This window comes from Aulonocara sp. 'chitande type north' Nkhata Bay, linkage group LG8 (genome assembly GCF_057382095.1).
Source record: "Aulonocara sp. 'chitande type north' Nkhata Bay isolate Kocher_YH1m ecotype deep benthic linkage group LG8, A_spYH_male_GT1.1, whole genome shotgun sequence".
Classification (NCBI taxonomy): Eukaryota; Metazoa; Chordata; class Actinopteri; order Cichliformes; family Cichlidae; genus Aulonocara; species Aulonocara sp. 'chitande type north' Nkhata Bay.
The window spans coordinates 7,918,240-7,939,695 of record NC_141351.1 but is presented as its reverse complement, the minus strand read 5'-3'; the positions used below and the strand labels follow the sequence as shown (position 1 = coordinate 7,939,695).

General features: G+C 40.0%; 3 protein-coding genes across 3 annotated transcripts in view; 2 read left to right on the top strand and 1 right to left on the bottom strand.

Annotated features, from left to right (window-relative positions):
- wipi1 (WD repeat domain, phosphoinositide interacting 1) overlaps positions 1-7,692 on the top strand; it is a 15,616-nt gene extending 7,924 nt beyond the window's left edge. Inside the window, exons 8-12 of the mRNA XM_086303142.1 lie at positions 53-160; positions 1,840-2,004; positions 2,110-2,217; positions 3,983-4,122; positions 4,349-7,692. Of these exons, the coding sequence (XP_086159268.1) occupies positions 53-160; positions 1,840-2,004; positions 2,110-2,217; positions 3,983-4,122; positions 4,349-4,470 (643 nt within the window). The 3' untranslated portion in view covers positions 4,471-7,692. The remainder of the gene's footprint in view (positions 1-52; positions 161-1,839; positions 2,005-2,109; positions 2,218-3,982; positions 4,123-4,348) is intronic.
- arsg (arylsulfatase G) overlaps positions 7,568-21,456 on the bottom strand; it is a 15,523-nt gene continuing 1,634 nt past the window's right edge. The window contains exons 3-12 of the mRNA XM_086303140.1: positions 18,203-18,442; positions 13,881-14,116; positions 12,363-12,477; positions 12,013-12,159; positions 10,474-10,685; positions 10,306-10,386; positions 10,109-10,217; positions 9,751-9,871; positions 8,769-8,859; positions 7,568-8,327 (exon numbers count right to left, since the gene is read on the bottom strand). Of these exons, the coding sequence (XP_086159266.1) occupies positions 8,047-8,327; positions 8,769-8,859; positions 9,751-9,871; positions 10,109-10,217; positions 10,306-10,386; positions 10,474-10,685; positions 12,013-12,159; positions 12,363-12,477; positions 13,881-14,116; positions 18,203-18,429 (1,620 nt within the window). The 5' untranslated portion in view covers positions 18,430-18,442 and the 3' untranslated portion in view covers positions 7,568-8,046. The remainder of the gene's footprint in view (positions 8,328-8,768; positions 8,860-9,750; positions 9,872-10,108; positions 10,218-10,305; positions 10,387-10,473; positions 10,686-12,012; positions 12,160-12,362; positions 12,478-13,880; positions 14,117-18,202; positions 18,443-21,456) is intronic.
- The window catches only part of LOC147323043 (monocarboxylate transporter 7-like), a 5,510-nt gene continuing 5,045 nt past the window's right edge, over positions 20,992-21,456 (top strand). Inside the window, exon 1 of the mRNA XM_086303137.1 lies at positions 20,992-21,205. The gene's annotated coding sequence lies outside the window, so the exon portion shown is untranslated. The remainder of the gene's footprint in view (positions 21,206-21,456) is intronic.

Sequence of the window (21,456 nt, the reverse complement as noted above, 5' to 3'; positions counted from 1 at the left end):
AAATTAAATCTCACTGTTTTGTTTCTCTTTCTATTTCCTGTGTGTGTTCCAGATATGTTAGTATCAGTTCGCTGTCCTTCAGTGCAGATGCACAGTTCCTGTGTGCCTCCAGCAACACTGAGACGGTCCATATCTTTAAACTGGAGCAGCACAGCCCAAGGTTGACTCTCTCTTCCTTTTTCAAGCTTCTTTTTTCAGTTACTCACTATCTAATTTTGAAAAGAAAATTGTGTTGAGAATAATATTAATCCTATTATATAAAGTCATATGTTAATTAATGTAAATATTCACAGTCACTTATTAGGTGCATCTATAAAAGTAGTTGGCACTGGATTGGACCCACTTTTTCTCTTCAGCATTAATTCTTAATGGCAGAATTTCAACAAGGTGTTTCTGTGTGGGGTTTGCATGTTCTCCCTGTGTTTGCGTGGGTTCTCTTCAGACACTCTGTCTTAATCCCACAGTCCAAAGACATGCAGTTAGTGGTTAATTGGTGATTCTAAATTGTGAATGCAAATGGTTTTCTGTCTCTAAGTGTTAGACTGGGGACCCTGTCTCTTGCCCTAACAGCTGCAGCCTTGTATTGGATAACCAGAAGATAATGGATGGATGCTGAAAATATTCCTTAGGTCTTTTGGAGCATATTGACATAATAGTATCACACAGCTGCTGCAGATCTGCCTGCTGGTCAGCTGTAAATCTCCTGTTCATCAGATCCCAAAACGTGTGAGGCTGGAGGCCATTTGAATATAGCAGACTCCCTGTCATGATCAAGAAAGGGATGGCTTGAGCTTTGAGATATAGGGTGTTATTAGACAATGGTGCACCGTGTATAGGGATGTGCATGCTCAGTAACAATACTTTGGTAGGCTGAGTAGCATTTAGATGATGCTCTGTTGTTTCTAAGGGACCCAAAGCTAGCCAACAAAATACTCCTCCACACCATTACATGTGTGGAGGAGTATTTGGCCAACTTTGCCTAAACCATTGATAAAAGGTAGGAGGAATCAATTTTTTCATGTTGTTTATGCCAAATTCTGACCTTACCATCCAAATATTTCAGCAGAAATTGAGACACGTCAGATTATACAATCTTCTATTGTCCAGTTTTGAAATGTAGCCTCAGTTTCGTGTTCTTAGCTGAAGGAAGTGGCACCTAGCGTGGTCTCCTCCTGCTTCATGGTTTGATGTGTTTTGTGTTCAGAGATGCTCTTCTGCCCACCTTGGTTGTAACAAGGGGTTATTCGAGTTGGTTTTTTTCGTCCTGTCAGCTTGAAGCAGTTTAGTAATTTTCTCCTGACCTTCTGACATCAACAAGTCATTTTCACCCAGAGAACTGCTGCTTACTGGACATTTTCTCTTTTTCAGATTTTCTGGAAATTCTAGAGATGGTAGTGCGAGAAAATCACAGCAGATCAGCAGTTTCTGAGATGCCCATCTGGCACCAACAACCAAGCCTCATTCAAAGTCACTTAAATCATCTTTTTTCCTCTGATGCTCGGTTTGAACTTTAGTAGAACTGGTGTACCTAATAAAGTGGCTGGTGATAACTGATAATAAACCATTATTTAGATGAGTATTATCCTGCTTCACCATTACTATTATTTTATTTTGCACGGGGGACTCACTGACAGTTGAGATGCTTTTGTCTCAAACGTTGCTCTTCCTAACCAGAGTAAATGAATGCCTCGGCCTCTCTGCTGTGTTATTATTAAAAACAGCACTTTTTTCTAACTCTCATTGCTCCATTATATTATAAAACTGTTATCTTTAGTAGTCTTTTATTCATGTTAAATGTTTTCTTTCTCTTTAACTACAAAGCATCTTGTTTGATTCCAGCCAAGAGGAAGAGTCCCCTACATGGTCAGCATATGTGGGGAAAATGTTCACAGCAGCCAGTACCTACTTACCCACTCAGGTATCTGACATGATGAATCAGGACAGAGCCTTTGCCACAGTGCGACTCAACATGTTCGGTCTGAAGAACATTTGTGCCCTCGCTACGTAAGAGAACTACAACTATACAGGTATATTGAAAAAACACAAGTCTGTATCTGTGCAGGTTCATTTATATTGTGTGTGTGTTGTTTTTGTTGATGTTGTTGTCAGGATTCAGAAGCTTCCTCGCCTGCTTGTGGCATCTTCAGATGGGTTTCTTTACATCTATAATGTGGATCCACAGGATGGAGGCGAGTGTGTCCTTGTTCAAAAGCACAGGTGTGTATATCTTAGTGGGATGTACAGGTTATAAATATGGCAGGAAATCCTCATTCTAAATTAAAATGTATACTTATTTTGGTTCCCCTTGACTTACTCTAACTGAAAAGTTAGACATCTTGAGGCAGATAGAAAGGTGAAGATGAAGATGTAATCATTAGAGATGGACCGATCCGATATTACGTATCGGTATCGGTCCGATACTGACCTAAATTACTGGATCGGATATCGGAGAAAAATAAAAAATGTAATCCGATCCATTAAATATCACGAAAGCACCTCACAAAACTTGCAACACGCCGTAACTCGCCTCAGAACGTTAGCACGTCGGAGCAGTATGCATCACGTGATAGAGCGGCTGTGGCATGCGGGACCTGTCGGTGCTCTGGATAGCATTTGGAGCTTCGCTAGCAACCTGGCATTTCATCTCCGACAAAGTTATCCCCGAGAGCAGTAAAGCAAGTGTGTAAGTCCATCTCTGAATGTTTGTAAAGCATTCCTGCGTTAAGCTTAACAAACGATATATGGAGCAACTGCCTCTTCTTGCTGCTACTTCAATCATGAAACTGCTTAATGATCAGCTGATCGGCTTTTCTGTCGCAATTCCGTCTCTCTGGTTTGTTTTTAGCCCACTTTGCACCAGAAAGAGGAAACCAGTGGATAAACAACAGCAGCACGTTTAAGCTTGATAAGCTGTTGTTAGAATGTATTTAATATTACTTTCTACACCAGGATCTTTTTTTACGTAGCTGACGCTGGTAACTGAGCAGGGGCGGATCTAGCAAAGTTTAGCCAGGGGGGCCGATAGGGCATTAACAGGGAAAAGGGGGCACAAAGACATACTTTTCTTTCTTATTCTCATTTAAAATGTCTAGCTTTTAATAAATAATTATCTGACACGCAAAGTTTTAATTTGATGTAAAATGAATAGAAGTCAATTACTGTATATAGTAACTATTAAGTCTAATATATATACCCTAGTAAGCTATAGTACTTTTTCCTTTGGGAAGGTACCATCTGTGCAGTCTGCAATTTTGTTGAAGAAAGATGTTGAATCTATTTAATATTTCTTGAAAAATAATTGATTTCTGTGCATTTTTTTTTCACACTGCATCAAATTAAGGTTGATTACGTCGATTAAGCATCATGAGGTGGAGCGTGAGGGGTGGTTCCCTATTTTTTATTTATTTATTTTTGTTGTTGCTGGGAGTTGGAACCCTATTAGTTAGGTTGCTTAATATTTACGCTAAGTACTCTTTAAAATACCAGAATAGGGAGGATGGTGTAGGTTTAAGTTTATTAGATTGATCAGTATTGCTGAACTATGAAATTTTTTTTTTTTTTGCATACAGGTATAACAGAATAGCTTTAGTGTAGTTGTTGTTTTAAACTTGAGTATGAACTTATACAAAATGCAGCAAGATATTTAAAAAAACAGTTTTGTTGATTAAAAAACACTATATCGGATTCATATCGGTATCGGCAGATATCCAAATTTATGATATCGGTATCGGTATCGGACATAAAAAAGTCGTATCGTGCCATCTCTAGTAATCATGTGCACTATAATCACATGTAGGAGCTGAAAACGCTTGAATGCTATTTTTTTGTATCTGTATGCATTTAAACAGTTGTCCATTTCCTTACTTCCATACTTTTCCATCTTTTGTTGCTGTTTAGAAATCTCACATTGTTGTGCATTCCTGTTGTCGCATTATCTTAGGTGTTAAATCCTATTCAGCCCATTTCTTCCATGCTTCCTCAGGCTCTTTGAGTCCAATGAGGAGCAGGTGGACCAGAAGGAAGAGGAGAACCCCGAGAATGTCCCTCCACAACCACCTAGCCAAACATATGCTGCCACTGTGGCTCTCCCCACGACCGCACCCTCCTCCACCACTCTAATGGGTAAGATTTAAGGCTGACACTTTAAAATGAGCATAGTCAGTATACTTTATGTTTAATGGCTATTAAACACAGCTGTAAATAGTGTGTGTATGTTCAACTCTTAGTATTGTTGTCAAGCGACTCCTGTTTAAATGAAGCTTGTTTCTTTATAGTTAAAACCCTAGCCATCCAAATATGATCAGAAATATTTGAAATTTTAAAATGCTCTTTCTTTGCTTCTTTCCAGGCTACTCCGAAGACGGTGGAGCCCAGAAGGGTGAAGTCATCCCTGAGCACGAATTTGCTGAGGGCCCCGTTTGTCTGGATGATGAGAATGAGTTCCCTCCGGTTGGAAACCAGAATAACTGACCAAATTCCCCAGGGTACCCTCCCTGCCCCTGCCCCTGCACACAAACCAGACTTACCTGTTTCTAGTAGGAAGGTTGGACAAAATATTCCTAATGTGTTGCGACATTGTGGCTTCCCAACCCTCTCACAAGTTACCCTGCACACCTAAAGTTAAATCTTGGAAGGATATTACCTTCTTGTATTTCTGTATTTTGTGCACCCATTGTTATTTGTAAAGGATATAGAAAAAAACACTAAAACAGAGCAGAAGGTCCACTCATTCTAAAGAAAAAAACATCAACAGAACATTTGTTCTTTAAGTCAAAGGCTGTCTGAACCATCCTAATGTTAACTCCCATATACTACCACTAACAACAGTGTTAAACATGTTGAAATAATCACTGTGCACAGCTAGAAATTCTGACTTTTATACTACTGTTGAATATATGTATTGTCCAACGACAAATCATTACTATGGTAGCAACCTAAAGAGCAGGTAAGTAGTATGAGCTGACCGACAATACTTAAGCTCAATAATATCCAGGGGTTAAAATAACAAAAGTGCTCCTATGGCCTCAGTCACACTAGGAAAAAATTGGCAATTGGCAAGTTTTTTTTGGGACCAAATACAAATTGTTGACCAACTGGTCACCCGGAGGTTGAGTGTACAGTGCCCCCAACCTCTGAGCGATTGCTTTTGATTGCAAGGCATTTGCACAGGTCATCTGGGGGGAAGCAACCTGCCTCCAAATTATTTCAGTTATTTCAGATTTCCAAATAATTGCCAGCTTATTTATAAATGCAAATAGAACGCCAAAATGTTGCAGTAAGTTGCTGCAACCCGGAGTCAGTCTGCGTGGATGAGGATCTCGTCTGCACCATCATGTTTATTTCTCCAAGTGAGGATACAATGAATCGCGTCAGTGTCAGTTACAAAGATTTGTGGTGGGCAACTCACTGCAAGCTGCACTGAATTCAATGCTGCAAAGCATGTCTTATGTTCAGACTTTCAGAAGGCTGTAGGAGAACCACATATGAGTATATAGCTTGTCATCCTTTTTACAGTGAGTTACAGTGTTTAATCACATTTCAGCGTTGCCTTTTCTCAGCAGCGTGCACACAGAGCAAGATTCATTTTTCTTTCTTTCTCTTTCTTTCTTTCCCTCGACAGACACTAATACATACATTACATGTGTCTTTCAAAATTGAGCTATCAGTGGGACTGTGCTAGTGTATTATAGCAGTGTCTGAATGTTATAGTATGTTAGGATTAGTTAAATTAATATTTTATGCTTAACAGATGCCTTAATTCAAGGTTTTCTAACTGTGGGATGTGAGACAGCAGCCCTGGTGCATAACTCCAATTCAGGTTCACAAAGTGTACATAGATTTCAGGTATATGAAGGAAGTGTTTGCAGTGAAGTAAATCTCTGGATAAAACCTGGGCTCCGCCTGAACCTCAGTTCTCAGGGCCACACAGTCCCCAGTTATTCATAACAAAATAAGAGATCACCGTTATCCTTTTAAAGTCTGAGCAATGAAATTAAGACAGAAAATTGAGTGTTTATTGACCCTTCTAACGCTTTAAAATTAATTAAATATTAATTTTGATATATGAGTTTTAACTTGTATCATGCTTACCACATCTGTGTTTTTCTTTGCAATTTATTTCTTAAAAAATGTGTTTTGCAATTTTTTCAGGGGGGAAAGAAATCACACTGATGATGTAAGATTCTCTAAAACTCATGTATCAAGTTTGACACACTAGAAGTTAATGTGTTGTAGCATAAACATGTTGATTCTCCTTCCGCCTTCTCTCACTTTTCTCAACTGTCCCACTGTTTTCAGAGCAGAACGTCCCTGAAACCTGAATTCAAACTGTATCGTGTTGTTATTACATTTCTGGTATCCTCATTTTTGAGCCACACAGTTACGTTGCTCTTGATATAATGTTGGTCATTGATGGAATGAATTAGCTGCAGCTGTTTGTTTATAAATTTATAAAGTTTTCCCAGTCCACTTGTGCTGAGTCCACCCTTGGCTCTGGTAGGACTGACTGAGGACTGAGGTAGACGGCAACAGATTTCAATTAGGGTATTATTGCATACAGCGCTTAAGTGCCAACTTAACCCTGTTTAATCAAAAATTTATAGCAGACTGACTTCGTCTTATTACCGTTTTATCCCAGTTTTATTGCCAAATTAACGCACCAAAGTTGGTTTAAAGACAGCAGCTGAGCATTGCTTCAAAATGATCTGTCTTTGAAGAGACCATTTCAAAGGCAATACCACTGCAAGTTAATTGCATACAGGCATAATTTTTTTTTTCCGCACAGCAGTCTCCGACCGCTGTTTTCCCTAGTGTGACTGGTCCCTGGGAGGTATGCTTAAAACTCACCTAAGATTTTACTTCTTAACAAGCCAAGTGCAATGTTAAGTCTTAGGACATTTATCAGGGCCATTCCTGTGTATGGGGCTCCAGAACATTTCAATCAGTGGTCATAAAAATGTATGATACCTCAGGAGAGACAAGCAGTAGTTCACTCAGAAAGAAATTATACATAGATATTATACAATACACTATTTAAATCACGATACATGCCATAAGTATCATATGACTTGCCGATGCAGCTGTGATACTAATTATGGTAGCAATACACGAGACTGAAAAATCCTGCAGAGTCACAAATGTAACCTGATGAAATATTTTGCTCTGTAGGTGCAGCAGTCGACAGCTAAATGCAAATCCTGGGACGAGCTGTACACGACAAAGCTACAGGTCCATTGTTTTCAGTGCAAGCCTAAAAAACGTGTTATTTACTTAATAATTCTGAATATGTTAACATATACGTCAAGTTATTTTTACATTAATGCATTAAGTATCCTTTTTGTGTAATGTGTTACACATCAACACATAGACTTAACATTCGTAAAATATATGTTAATGGGTTTTTACAGTGTATAATGTGTATATAACATTTCTTTATAGTACTGTTGTAATAAGTAACATAGTAATATGACTTGCCAGAAGGTGGCGCTGTTAGGGCACCTGTGAGCTGCATTGAGCTGTTCAATACTGGACATTTACACCAGAGACTCATTAAATCTTAGAAATGATTTGACCTCTGCAACAAGTTTTGTTTTGTTTGTTTTTTATTTGTAATTATATTATAAATGTTTGAATATTATAATAAAAGCCATCAAATATTCAACAAGATAACAATAAGGATCTATTTTCAGATGTTTGGTCTCCAAAATTTGATTGTCGCAACAAAAGTCTCTGCCCTAAGCCCAATCCTATCCACTAAATTTAGTATGTCTTATGATCTGATATAAGATGTGTTATTTTTCTAAAATTACTGAGAATTACTCCAGCCACTGTTTTACTAACAGGCCAAAGTTCATCCACCTACTTCTCTTTGCCCTCTCATCTTGTTTGTACATGTCCTGTAGCCTCTGGCCATTGAACCCCTTCACTAATGGCTTCTTCTACAAACAAAGTGCTAATCACATTTTTTTAAAGAGTGAGACTTGTTTCTCCAGCTGTGAGCCTGTCTTATCAGCCTCTTGTGTGAGTGTTTACATGTGAATCCCACCCTCAACCCAGCCTGGGGCAACGACAAACAGTCTGTGTCAGGTCACAGCACGGTGCTGCTGACTCGTCTGTCCTGTAATCTGCGATGGACACTGACTTGTCAGTGGCGATGTCCCATAATAGCTTCTCCCTCCTCCGAGCGATCCTCTCCGCTACCACCTGGTATTCAGTTGTCTTGACATCCAAAGGTGTTTCCTCAGCCTCATCACGCTCAAGATCAAATATTAGTGGAGGATCGTGGACCTGCTGCTTTCCTGTTTCTCCACCGCATGCTTCTGCTGCACCTATAAAGAAACAGGAATACATGCATTCCCCATAAGCCCCTTTTCGCCTACATTAAATTGAAGAATGTTCTGAAACGCTGCTGAGTTACTACTTTAGTTCAGGGTTTAGAATTATTTAAATAAATGCAAAGATTTTTGCAAGATGATGCTTCAGGATGAGAATGAATCTGCTACAATGTAGCCTTTAGGGTTGTTTTTCTCTTTTAAACATCTGTCTGCAGAGCAGGGTCACCAGTCTGGTACCACCATGATGACATTATGTAAACCATCCACCACAGTGGTAGGGCATAACAAGCAGCACTGCAAACATATGTGAATAAACACGTCATCAGCATTAGAGAAGTTTGTTTCTCAAGCTGTTTTAATAACATGACATCATGCCCGACTGTAGTGTAATGGATTGTGGATGGTGGGCACGCGTGCCCTCCATTTGACCAGTACCTGTGATGTAGAAAGCTTTGTGTCTCCCACTGCGAACTGTCTGAAGGTCACCAAACCTCCCTGCAGCACCACTGTTAGGGTGGAAGAGAAACTACAGAAAAGAAGGATTGATGTCTGCAGGCAACTCAAAAATACAACATCACTGTGAAAAGTACACTCGCAGGCCACTTGGTAATACAACTTGCTAATACCAGGCTAAACCCTCTTTGGGATTCAGAACTGCCCTAAATCTTCACGGTATAAATAATCAAAGCATTCAATAAGTTGTCAAAACTCTCAGAGATTTTGGTCCACGTCGACACGATAGTGTCAAATAGTGGCCCAGATTTGTCATCTGCATGCCCATGATGCAAACTGCTTGTTTCACCACATCCAAAAGGTGTAAGAGATTGTGAGGTTTGCGACATGGCATTTTATCCTACTTGAATGAGCTATCAGAACATGGGTACATGTGGTCATAAAAGCATGGATATAGTTAGCAACAATACTCAGGTTTTGGCATTTAAACGACTGGTACTCAATTAGTTCTCAGAGAATATAAGAAAGCATCCCTCACACTATTACACTACCAGCAGCAGACTGAACCATGGACACAAGCCAGGATCGTTCAATGCTTTTATTCTATTCAAGCCAAATTCTGACCCCACATTTAGAGATGCTCTTCTGATAACCCCGGTTGTAATGAGTGGTTATTTGAGTTACTGTTATCTTCCCATCAGCTGGTCATTCTTCTTTGACCTATGTCATCGACAAAGCAGTGTTGACCAAAGAACTGTCGCTCACTGGATATTATCTCCTTTTCCTGGACCATTCTTTGCAAACCCTAGAGATGGTTGTGCAGGAAAATCCCAGCAGATCAGCTGTTTCTTAAATACTCAGACCAGCCTGACTGGCACTAACAACTGCTGAACAGGTGTACGTAGCAAAGTGGCCAGCAAGTGTATACAGCTAAATATAAATTCAAAGTGAATTTTTTTTTCACCTCATGGCCCAACTGTTCACCATGTAGGAGGATATTTGTGGCATCAATGCCATCATAACGTCTGTCAGAAGGGAGTGTTACCCCCGCCAGAGACAGAACAGTTGGGAAGATGTCCATACCACTGCACAAAGAGATAAGGAGTGAGTAAGCACTGTTTTTAATGGCTGGTAAAAGACTGTTGGGTGAGTCAGTAAACAAGGTTCTTCTGTACTCTTTGGCTTTATGACCGTGTAGGGTAGTCATATATTTTATAGGATCTATAAAATTGCTCATCTATATTCACAAATATATTGTATGCATACTGTATACCTATTTAAATGATATAAACTAGCCTGTGCACGCTACTAAAGTGGTGCACCTGAGCAGGGACGAGCTGGTGGTATTTGCAGGAATCCTTCCAGGCCAATAAGCCACTGTAGGCACTCTGTGACCACCCTCCCACGTAGTCTGCTTAGCTGAACCGCCACCTAGTACACAGGCAGAAAAAAATGTAAATATGATGATGCAAAGCAATAAAGTGGACGTTATACTGCTCAGGAAGCTTATTTTATTTACCTTTGCTGGTCTGCCATTTGCCTCTGAAGGGCCCTACGCTTCCTGCATACTGGCATTTCTGTTCCCATGGACCGTTGTCACCTGTAAAGAGTGTGCACACAAGGCAAGACATTCAAGACAGTATTACAGGCTTTGTCAGAATATCAGACATGAATCCAGGTGACCAACCAGTGAACCAGATGAGTGTATTGTCTCTGTCTGTGGCCTCAGAAGCATTCTTTATTGCCCCAACCAGACTATCCAGCTCTCGCAGACTGGCAGCATACACTCCACTATTTGGGTGATTATCAGTGGTAGGGGCATCTGGAGATAGTGGAGGGGCCAAGGGGACGTGCATATGAGCAAGTGCTATGTAGAGCAGATAAGGTTGTCCTCGCTCACTGAAAATACAATTAATAAAAGGAAACTGTGTCAAAAAAATAAGGCTGGCGGATGCTGCATTGAAAAAATAAACTATTGGCTTACAAGCAGATTTGTATTAAAGGTAAATGACCTGACAAACTCTTCATTCACTGACTGCCAAATACTATTTCAGACACTTGTCACAGCAACATAACAGTAATCCTGGACAAACACAGTTATGGGGTACTTGGAGAGCAGCCATCAGCGGTGTATTTCCTGCTGATGATGCCTCAGGATATCTGCCATGCTATTGTGCTGTATTGTGCTTCATTCAAAAGCTCCAAACCAGCTTCTACATCAGAATTACCCATTTTTACTCATGCTTAAACTGAAACAAAACCATGTCTGTCAAAAAACAAGCAGTTCTGTGCTTGCAATTAAATTTTTCCATCCAAAACACAGCATTATCAACTTAAAAGAGCTTCACTGATAAAAAACAAACAAACAAAAAAACCCTTCTATGTCTTTACAGCTCATTACTTACAATCACAGCTACACTCGTTCAAATGATGCAGTCATGTAACATAAAGGCATGTTTTTTGTTATGTTTGTAAATTTAATATAGCATATTTCAAAAATATATACTCTACTGCTCTGTTAGCAGGCTATATTCTGTTATTAACAATTTCCATCAGGAATGGTTCAGAAGTCATAATGCACACCACAGAGCCATACTAAAACATTGTGGTAATGTTCTTTCATTACGATAAACATAGACAACTGTGTAGACTGCAGCAGTTTCTCCTTTTGTCATCCAAGGCAATCAACTACAGATGTCTGCAAGAGCTACCTGGTTTCACCCCCCCACCATGTGTCGACAGAGGATCCACAGTACATGCATATCCTCAGGCAATAAAGCAGCATTTTGAAACACTGTTCAGATCAAGCCGATGATAAAAGCCTCACGTGGAATCATTCAAAGAGAATCATATGCACAGACATAGTAACAGACAACAGTTTCTATTGTTGTGGAAGTAATGCGTGAAACTCTAAATCACATCAGATTTCACTTCTTAACTTTCACACACACGCATATTGTCTAAAGAAAGATGTAACATACCTGGCTGTAGGGAACTAGGGCATTTTTGGCTCTGACACATGGTTGCAAAATAAGGCTCAGGAAACGCTGTGCTGCTTTAATGTACATTTTTTTACAGCATATTTGCACTACAGTAACCTTTCTAAACTTAACACAGGTAACTCAGGAGGTGCAAATATGTTTTTAGCTCATACAGTTCTGTACTGGGTTCAACCCAGTACTAGGAAGGTGTAAGGTCTGTGTAAATTAGTGCAACCTCATTGTACCTTGCATTGTGTATAATCTGGAGTGCAGCAGACTTGTATTGCTCTGTTAGTGTCCACAGGTCAAGCGGCTGCTCCACAATAGTGCTATTTTCAATCAGAGGAAGGCCGATTCTGGAATAACAACCTCCATGTATGTTCCTCTTCAATCTAGAGCACAAAAGCAATAGATTGTAATAAAACTACATTTCGCTTGGTGAGGCCTTGGAAGAAAGAACTGGCATCCATTCATGGTTGTTATAGTATAGTAAAAAAAAAATACTTCTAATAAATAAATAGCTACTTGCAAAGTATTGCTAGTCACTGTGCAACCTATACTTTCATTATTGTGTGACACTGTCACAGTACTACACCTGATCACTTGTGGTCCATGTGAGTCACAGGGGAGGCACTGGGGCAGGTTATATCCTGGGATATCAGTACATCCCATGTCATTACTGAAGGGAATACCTAAGTAGTAGTCAAAACCTGCACAAGAGATATAGAAAATATTGCAAATATTGATCAAAGTATCAGCATGTTATCACCTTACCATAAAAAAGGTCTTATCTCTCAACTCTCTACACATGTCCTTATGGTAACTAGAGTAGTCAGGTATTTTTCCCTGCACTACCTGTTTATACCTGCCTGAGCACAAGGCTAGTCAGTGCTTTAAAGATGCTGATGTGAAACTTTTGTGGTTGTGGTGCAGGGAAGGGGATGGGACAGGGGCAGTTGTAAGTCTGTCCTGTGTGTTGTCAGGTGCAAATATGTTGTCTCACTAGACACAGCTGGTTGGAGGACGTGATTAGTGACCCTGTGCAGTCTGCTCCCTGCAGTGAGGTTGGGAAATGTTTCACAGATACCAAACAACAAAACTTAAGTGGAAAGATACAGCATTGTGCAACAGGAAAACTGTCTACATTAACCCACTGATCACTGTTTTATGTGAAACACACAAAAAGTATCGAATGCTCAACTGCTAGATAAATTCCTGCACATTAATTTTTTCAGCATTTCTTCTGGCTGTACTGCTGCCGTTTTGCTAACTCTTAGCAGCTCTTAGCAGCTGACTATACACTCTTATACTTCTATAAATTCTCAAAGTATAGAATAGCTTGTGGTTTCCAGTTGAAACATACAATTTACTGTGATTTAGAACAGAGTTTTTGAAACCTTATCAGTACATTTAAATAAAATTGCGTATCAAATTGTGTATCAAAGGTTTACATATTGAAGTGACAAAAGCAAAAGTCTAATATACTGTCATGGTAAAAGAAAGCACAGTGTGTGTCGTTTCAAAGGTTTTAAAGGTAGAATGGTTTAGTTTTGTGATGTTAAATGTGAACAAAGACTTCTGCATTGATGTACCAAAGTATTGCAGAGTGAAATGTGAGGCCATCTGTCTGACAGCTTGTCCAACACATTATAGTGATCCCACATGTAGCAGCATATCCACATCAGAATGACTGACAAAGACAAAATCAAGATGTTATAATGGCCCAGTCAAATTCCAGACCTCAACCTGACTAAAATACTATGTTGGGGCATTAAAAGAGCTGTGCATAAACCTCAGCAACCTTTGAAAGCGAGGGAAGACAACATGGGGGACAAAGTCACACAGAAAATGAATATTTAAAATTATTGCTGCTAAAGGTGATTCTATAAGCTATTAAACCATGGACTACACTTATTTTTTAAACACTGCTTCCACATTTTGGCTCAGTTTTTGTTAAATGAATAATGACACAGTGTAATATATCATTATATTATTTTATTATATTATATTATTATGCTTATATTTTGCACTTAAATAGTTCTTATCTAAAACTAACTGCTATTTTTTCCACTACATGAAGTTGACAGACACTTTGCTTAAATGTCCCACATACCTCTGTTAGTTGGACTGTATAGTCCATTGTGTCCAAGATGCCATTTCCCAATCATGGCAGTGTGATATCCTGCCTTGTGTAGTAGCTGGGGTAAGGTAACTTCAGACAGAGGCAGGCCAGCTAGAGAGTTCACCCCGAAGTTGTGAGTCACCCCGTTTCTTAGGCCATAACGACCTGTCAGGATAGCAGCACGGGACGGAGAGCATGTCGAGGCTGGGGAGTGGAAGTCGGTCATTCTAGAGAATTAAAAACATAAAAATATTTTATCGTCATACCATCTTGTGGTTTTGTGTTATTCTTGAATTTTTTAAGTTTCTGTTTAGTTTTCATTATTATTCTAACCACATCAAGCTTCACTTTTTCTTTATTTCACTGTCATTTTAGTGAAATTTTCTTGCAAAATCACTGACTTCTGATTTTATTATTCTATTTCCCAGACTGTGTTCCCTGTTTTGTTTATGTATCTGTGCTTCATAACTTTCATTGTCTCTTTCATCTTGGTTAATGTGCAGGAGTCTTCTTGTCTCAATATTATCTGACTTTTGGTTGTTGGCAGGTTTACAATGGAGAGTTCTTTTTAGTGTCTAGTTCTAGCTATCCTGCATGGCTTTGTGACTGTATGCATCTCTCATACTGACTCCTCTTGTTATGAACCGTTTCCTTGTGTGTTCTGCTCTGTGTTATCTGTGTAAATACATGATCAAGATGCTTTTATGTCCTGTGTTTCACGTTTTCTGGATTTCTGTTTGTTCCGGTGTTGCCTGATGCCTTCTGTCATGCTTTCTTGTTGTTGTGCTTCCACTTTTGTTCCTTTTCCCATGGTCTGTGTGAGAACTTTGTCTTTAAAAGGACTCACAAATAAAGGCTCCACTTGTAACTTAACTTCCTGCCTCAAAGTCTTCCTCTAACATAATATCCCATATATTTTCTCTATGGACTTCAGGTCAAGCAAACTGGCTTGCTAATCAAACAGTAATAACATGGTCAACAATTTATTTGGTAGTAGTTTTGGCATTGCTGCTGTGACGGCCAAATCCATGGCCACACTCTAAAGTCGGTAACGCTTGTGTATTTTCATTTCTTCATTTGAACACAATAACACATTTTAGTTTCCAATAAGTTTATTGATTGGTTTGGATACATTTGTTCCATTTGCAAGCGCGCACATTTAGGTTATGTATTCATACCAGTTCATTATTTTGTTTGACTTCTGACTAACTACTTACCTGCCATCATCCCTGGGAGTTGCCGGACAAAAGGGGGTGGACATGGTTTGAAACCACTAAATACAAAGAGCGATAATTGGACCGCACCACCACTTCCTGCTGAAGGGGAGAATGTGTATTTTCTTTAATTTAAAAAAAGCTTTTGTATTTGATTAGATATTTGAGTTTAGGGTTCAGTGGTTTTGATTTTCTTCTTTGGTGTTTAGTTTATAAACAAACCACGCAGTACTGCATCATTTTCGTGGTTTATAATTGTGTTTTGTCTAGTTACCCCTCGTGTGTCATAGTGGTCTGATCAGCCATTATATATACCCTTGTGTGTCATTTCCTGTTAGGTCAGTTATGTTTGTTTGGGCAGTTGCTTGGTTTGTTAAATTTGCAGTCTTTGCCTGAGCTTCGATTTGTTTCTTTGATCTCTTTTATGAGCTCAACATTTGGTATTTTTGTAAATATGATTTTTGGGGTTAAATAAATGGAAACCCTATTTTCTATTCATTCCTTTGAGTCCTCCTGCTTTTTCAACTTGGTCCATCACAGTTGCCATGTGCTATGCCTTGTTGGAAAAGGAAATCAGCATCTCCATAAAGAATGTCAATAGATGGAGGGCTCAAAAATGACTAAGCTGATTGTGGATTTCATCAAACACACTGAACCATCCGCCACCAATATGAGAAGATAGTATGGCACTCAAAATCACAGACTCCCACCGGACTTGTATTCTTAATCTCTCTGGTGTTCCTCTAGAGTGCAGGTCCTCGATTTCTAAACACAATATTGACTTTTGTCTAAAAAGAGAATTTTGGGCCACTGAACAACAGTCCGCTTACTTTTCCCCTGAGCTCAGATAAGATTAGACTTAATTAGAAATGCAAAGGTCACAGCTCTTTTTCAGAAGACAGCAATGTGTGCTACCTCTTGATGCACTGACAAAATCTTCACTCCACTCCTTGTAATGCTCTGGAGGTTGGAACCATCCCTGTTGCTTGTACATCTTTTCCTGTGACACTAATTATTAACTAATTGTGGTAGTGTGGTTAATAATAATTACTTATTATTAATCTCTAGCTCAGTTCCAGAGCATGCCTTCATCCTGTGTTGCTCACCTCAAACCCAACCGGCCGTGACAGATGGCTGCCCCTCCATGAGCCTAGCTCTGCTAGAAGTTTCTTCCTGTTAAAAGAGCATTTTTCCATCCCACTGTTGCCAAAGCGCTTACTTAATTGAATTGTCCCCTCCAGTCCACCTTCCATTAATATTCTTTGATACAGTACCCTGTGAACACCAAGCCTTTTTAGCCTTAATGACTGTCAAAGCAGCAGTATTCTCCATCACTGAGTTTACTAGTACTGAACTATACAGTGGGGCAAAAAAGTATTTAGTCAGCCACCGATTGTGCAAGTTCCCCCACTTAAAATGATGACAGAGGTCAGTAATTTGCACCAGAGGTACACTTCAACTGTGAGAGACAGAATGTGAAAAAAAAATCCATGAATTCACATGGTAGGATTTGTAAAGAATTTATCCGTAAATTGGGGTGGAAAATAAGTATTTGGTCACCTCAAACATGGAAAATCTCTGGCTCTCACAGACCTGTAACGTCTTCTGTAAGAAGCTTTTCTGTCCCCACTCGTTACCTGTATGAATGGCACCTGTTTGAACTCATCATCTGTATAAAAGACACCTGTCCACAGCCTCAAACAGTCAGACTCCAAACTCCGCCATGGCCAAGACCAAAGAGCTTTCGAAGGACACCAGGAAAAGTATTGTAGACCTGCACCAGACTAGGAAGAGTGAATCTACAATAGGCAAGCAGCTTGGTGTGAAAAAATCAACTGTGGGAGCAATCATCAGAAAATAGAAGACATACAAGACCACTGATAATCTCCCTCGATCTGGGGCTCCACGCAAGATCTCATCCCGTGGGGTCAAAATGATCATGAGAACGGTGAGCAAAGATCCCAGAACCACACAGGGGGACCTGGTGAATGACCTGCAGAGAGCTGGGACCAAAGTAACAAAGGTCACCATCAGTAACACACTACAACGGCAGGGAATCAAATCCCGCAGTGCCAGACGTGTTCCGCTGCTGAAGCCAGTGCATGTCCAGGCCCGTCTGAAGTTTGCCAGAGAGCACATGGATGATACAGCAGAGGATTGGGAGAATGTCATGTGGTCAGATGAAACCAAAGTAGAACTTTTTGGTATAAACTCAACTCGTCGTGTTTGGAGGAAGAAGAATACTGAGTTGCATCCCAAGAACACCATACCTACTGTGAAGCATGGGGGTGGAAACATCATGCTATGGGGCTGTTTTTCTGCCAAGGGGACAGGACGACTGATCCGTGTTAAGGACAGAATGAATGGGGCCATGTATCGTGAGATTTTGAGCCAAAACCTCCTTCCATCAGTGAGAACTTTGAAGATGAAACGAGGCTGGGTCTTCCAACATGACAATGATCCAAGACACACCGCCCGGGCAACAAAGGAGTGGCTCCGTAAGAAGCATTTGAAAGTCCTGGAGTGGCCTAGCCAGTCTCCAGACCTCAACCCCATAGAAAATCTGTGGCGGGAGTTGAAAGTCCGTGTTGCTCGGCGACAGCCCCAAAACATCACTGCTCTCGAGAAGATCTGCATGGAGGAATGGGCCAAAATACCAGCTACTGTGTGTGCAAACCTGGTAAAGACCTATAGTAAACGTTTGACCTCTGTTATTGCCAACAAAGGTTATGTTACAAAGTATTGAGTTGTATTTTTGTTATTGACCAAATACTTATTTGCCACCCTGATTTACGAATAAATTCTTTACAAATCCTACCATGTGAATTCATGGATTTTTTTTTCACATTCTGTCTCTCACAGTTGAAGTGTACCTCTGGTGCAAATTACTGACCTCTGTCATCATTTTAGGTGGGGGAACTTGCACAATCGGTGGCTGACTAAATACTTTTTTGCCCCACTGTATATGCTGGTGTACTGTGCCTCAGATAATAGTATTGAAATACTGACATCAAAAACACCCAAGGGTAGAAACATCCGTCTGATACATAATGAATATAAAATAAGAAAAGGTTCATAGATCTGAATCAAATTCTGTACCGTAGTCCTTGCAGGGCCATCAGGTTGAGGTAAGGTGTGTTGTTTGCCCTCTCTTCGAGCTGATTAGCATCCAGATCACCCCAGCCAATGTCATCTGCCAGTATGATGATGAAATTGGGTTTTTCTTTGGGTTTATCAGCTGTGGGTCCATGCTGGGACACTGTGTGGAGCAGCAGCCCGAATAGCAGCATTGCAGCAGGAGGAAGCTGGGGTGTGCCCTCCGCCATTTTGAATCAAAACCTGCAAAAGATTACTTGCAATTATAACCTTAATTCCCCAAAAAGGGATGCTTTGTAATAATAAAAACAGAAAGCAATGATCTACAAATCTAAAAGCCCATATTCTAATCACAATAGAAAAAATAGAGCAAAGAAAACATAGAAATATTTCACAAAGACTGTTTGTTCACTTTGAATTGTATGGCAGCAACACAGAGACTGAAAAGGAAGGAACAAGACTGAAAATCAATATGCTCGTGATAGCTCCTCCGTCATGGTCGTGGATCTTTTCACTCAGCATTTTCAGTTATGGACTAAGATTTATATTGTTTAGTATTCTGAGTTATTAGTTCTAATTTTTTTATCCATGGATTGTAGATATCAATGGTGTGCTGCTTTGTTTTTATCCTTAGGCTGTAGTTTAGTTCTTGGTTTTAGTTTGTTTACGTTCTCTTCCTTTTTGTTATGTCTCCCTCTGCATTTCCTGACACCTAACACAGAGAAGTCTCCTTTTCTGCGTTCAGTGTTCTCCCGTTTTAGTTACTTCCTGTTTTATTTTGGTAAACTTTGTCCCAGGTGTTTAGCTTTCGGCTTTACTTTCCCAAGTCTTGTTTCCGTGATTGGTCCCAACTATGCTCCCACCTGTTTCCTCTTCTTTGTCGTCGTCTGAATGTCCCCTTGTTTCTTGTCATTTCTTTCCCACTTGGTAGTGTGTTGTCCTTGTTCCACGTCCACTAGTGATTATCGGTTGTTGATTATTAGCTCAGCTTTTGATGTAATAGTTCCATAATAAACCTGCCTCTGGAGCTTATTTTCTATCAAGAGTCCTACATTTTGGTCCACATACTTCCCACCACACTGCCAAATCGTGACAGCCTCAGGAGGAAGTGCATTAAAATCTGCATATGCAGGTTAAAGCTCTACTGTACAAAGTAGAACCAGTGTTTGCACATGATCCAGAAACGCTGCTGTCTGCTCTGGGCAAAAGTGAAATTAAAATGGACTCAGGCAAAGTGAAAAACTGTTCTTTGGTCAGACAAATCAAAATTTGAAATTTTTTTTGGAAGACATGGACATCAAACAAAGGACTATCTGGCTTGTTATCAGTGCTTGGTTCAAAAACCTGCAACTCTGATGGTACATGGATGCATCAGTTCTTATGGAATTGTCAGCTTACACACTTTAAAAAGCAGCATCACTGCTGAAGGGTATATACAAGTTTTAGAGCAACATCCAGATGACATTTTTTTCAGTGAAGTCTTTGTATATTTGAGCACGATGAAGATAAACCACGCACTGCAACGATTACAGCAGCATGACTTCATAGGAGAAGAGATCAGGTGCTGAAGTGAAGACCTTTCACCAGCTGAAAACATCTGGCACACCATGACAGGAAAAATGTGACAAAAACGACCCAGTACAATGTGACCATATTTCTCTCTCAAATGTCCAGCAGCTGGTCTCCTCAGATTATGAGCTGTTGTTAAAAGAAGACTTGATGCTACAGAATGGTGAAAATGCTAGACATCCCTGTGTATCAACACAGCACATCAATAATACAGCTTTATTAACTATCAGGCATTGACCAGTGCTACTAGTTTTAAATCTGAGTGTTTGTGACTGTTGTGCAGTCTAGGATCAGAGTATTATAAACTAGCATGGACCAAGATGCCGCTATGTTTAAGCTTCTATGGAAAATTACTAACTACATTTCAAGATTTTGCAGAGTAAGCTTACACAGAATAAAGAGATCAGTCGATCCAAATTACCTTAAATCATTTCAAAACCTGTTACATATCCTGTAATAAGAGACGCGATCTCTCTAATCATGCAGGTAGTGTTCCTGTTGCAACCCACTTTTTATCAAAGCAGCCTAGTTTGTTGAGGGCAAATCAGTTAGCCTCTGATCACGACCCGTGCTCAACTTTCTGCTTCATCACACCAGCACGTGTGATGTTTGTCTAGTTCCTAACAGTTTTAAGATGGTGTCAGCATTTGTGGTTAAGAATTAATCAACAAAAAAGCTGAAATTTTATAGGTGCATCAAAAGAGTCGTCAGTAAGCCCACTGGGTCAGATGTCAGTGAGTAAAATCTTTTGGCATAGAGCAGCAGAGTTAGTTCCTTGGACAGTATTTGTTTTTTAAAGAATCCTTAAGAAAAAAACAAGTATTACATTATGTATGAATGGACAATGTAACTGTAGAAGGATACCCTAAAAAGTGCAATCCTTAATTCAGGTAAATGGCAGTCATCACTTTTTAACCAAACAAAGTTTAGGGATTTAAAAAACAAACAAACAACAAATCTGTACTTTTCTGATTTGACAAAACGTTTTTCAAATATTCAAGCCTGAGGTTGGGCACAAACTCCCAGTCTGTCTCTCTCTCTCTGGCCAGCTATTAACTCAGAGCACCGCTCAAACAACACCCCAAGTTAAAGAACTTTGTGTGTGTATGTGTGTTTAGTTTGCCGGGGTACTATGAAGAACTGGCTGCAACCAGATCTCTTTAACCCCTTCTTCCACCCCCCAGCCCGTTCTCGTTCATGAATGTCAGCTTTTATCTGATACAGCATGCTTGTACACGTGCTTACATATATGTAATATATGTCAGTGTGGGTGTCTGTGTACACGTGTGTGTCCTTGTGAGAGAAAAAAAACGCCTGTGGAAATATGTGCACCATAAGTTAGCTTAAGTTTGAAAGTTTATTGACGTCGCTCGCGCGCCACTTACGGGACTATAGCAACGAGCGAAGACAGGACCCTCTGAAAGTAGCTTCTTACAGGTGAGACAGCTCACTCCGACTTATTACAGCCATGTCATTACAAACGAATACGTTCGCTTTTAATTAGCTACTTCAAATAATTATCCGGCCAACACGCGACGCACAAATACTTACAAACTATTTGTGAGCACTTATTTAGACGTTATTGCCCAAGGGTATCACGCGCCCCCGCAGACGGACCGGATTGCGTCAGTCGCACGAGAACGGACCGTTGGGGTGGGGCACCCAAAGGTTAACATTACCACCCGCGT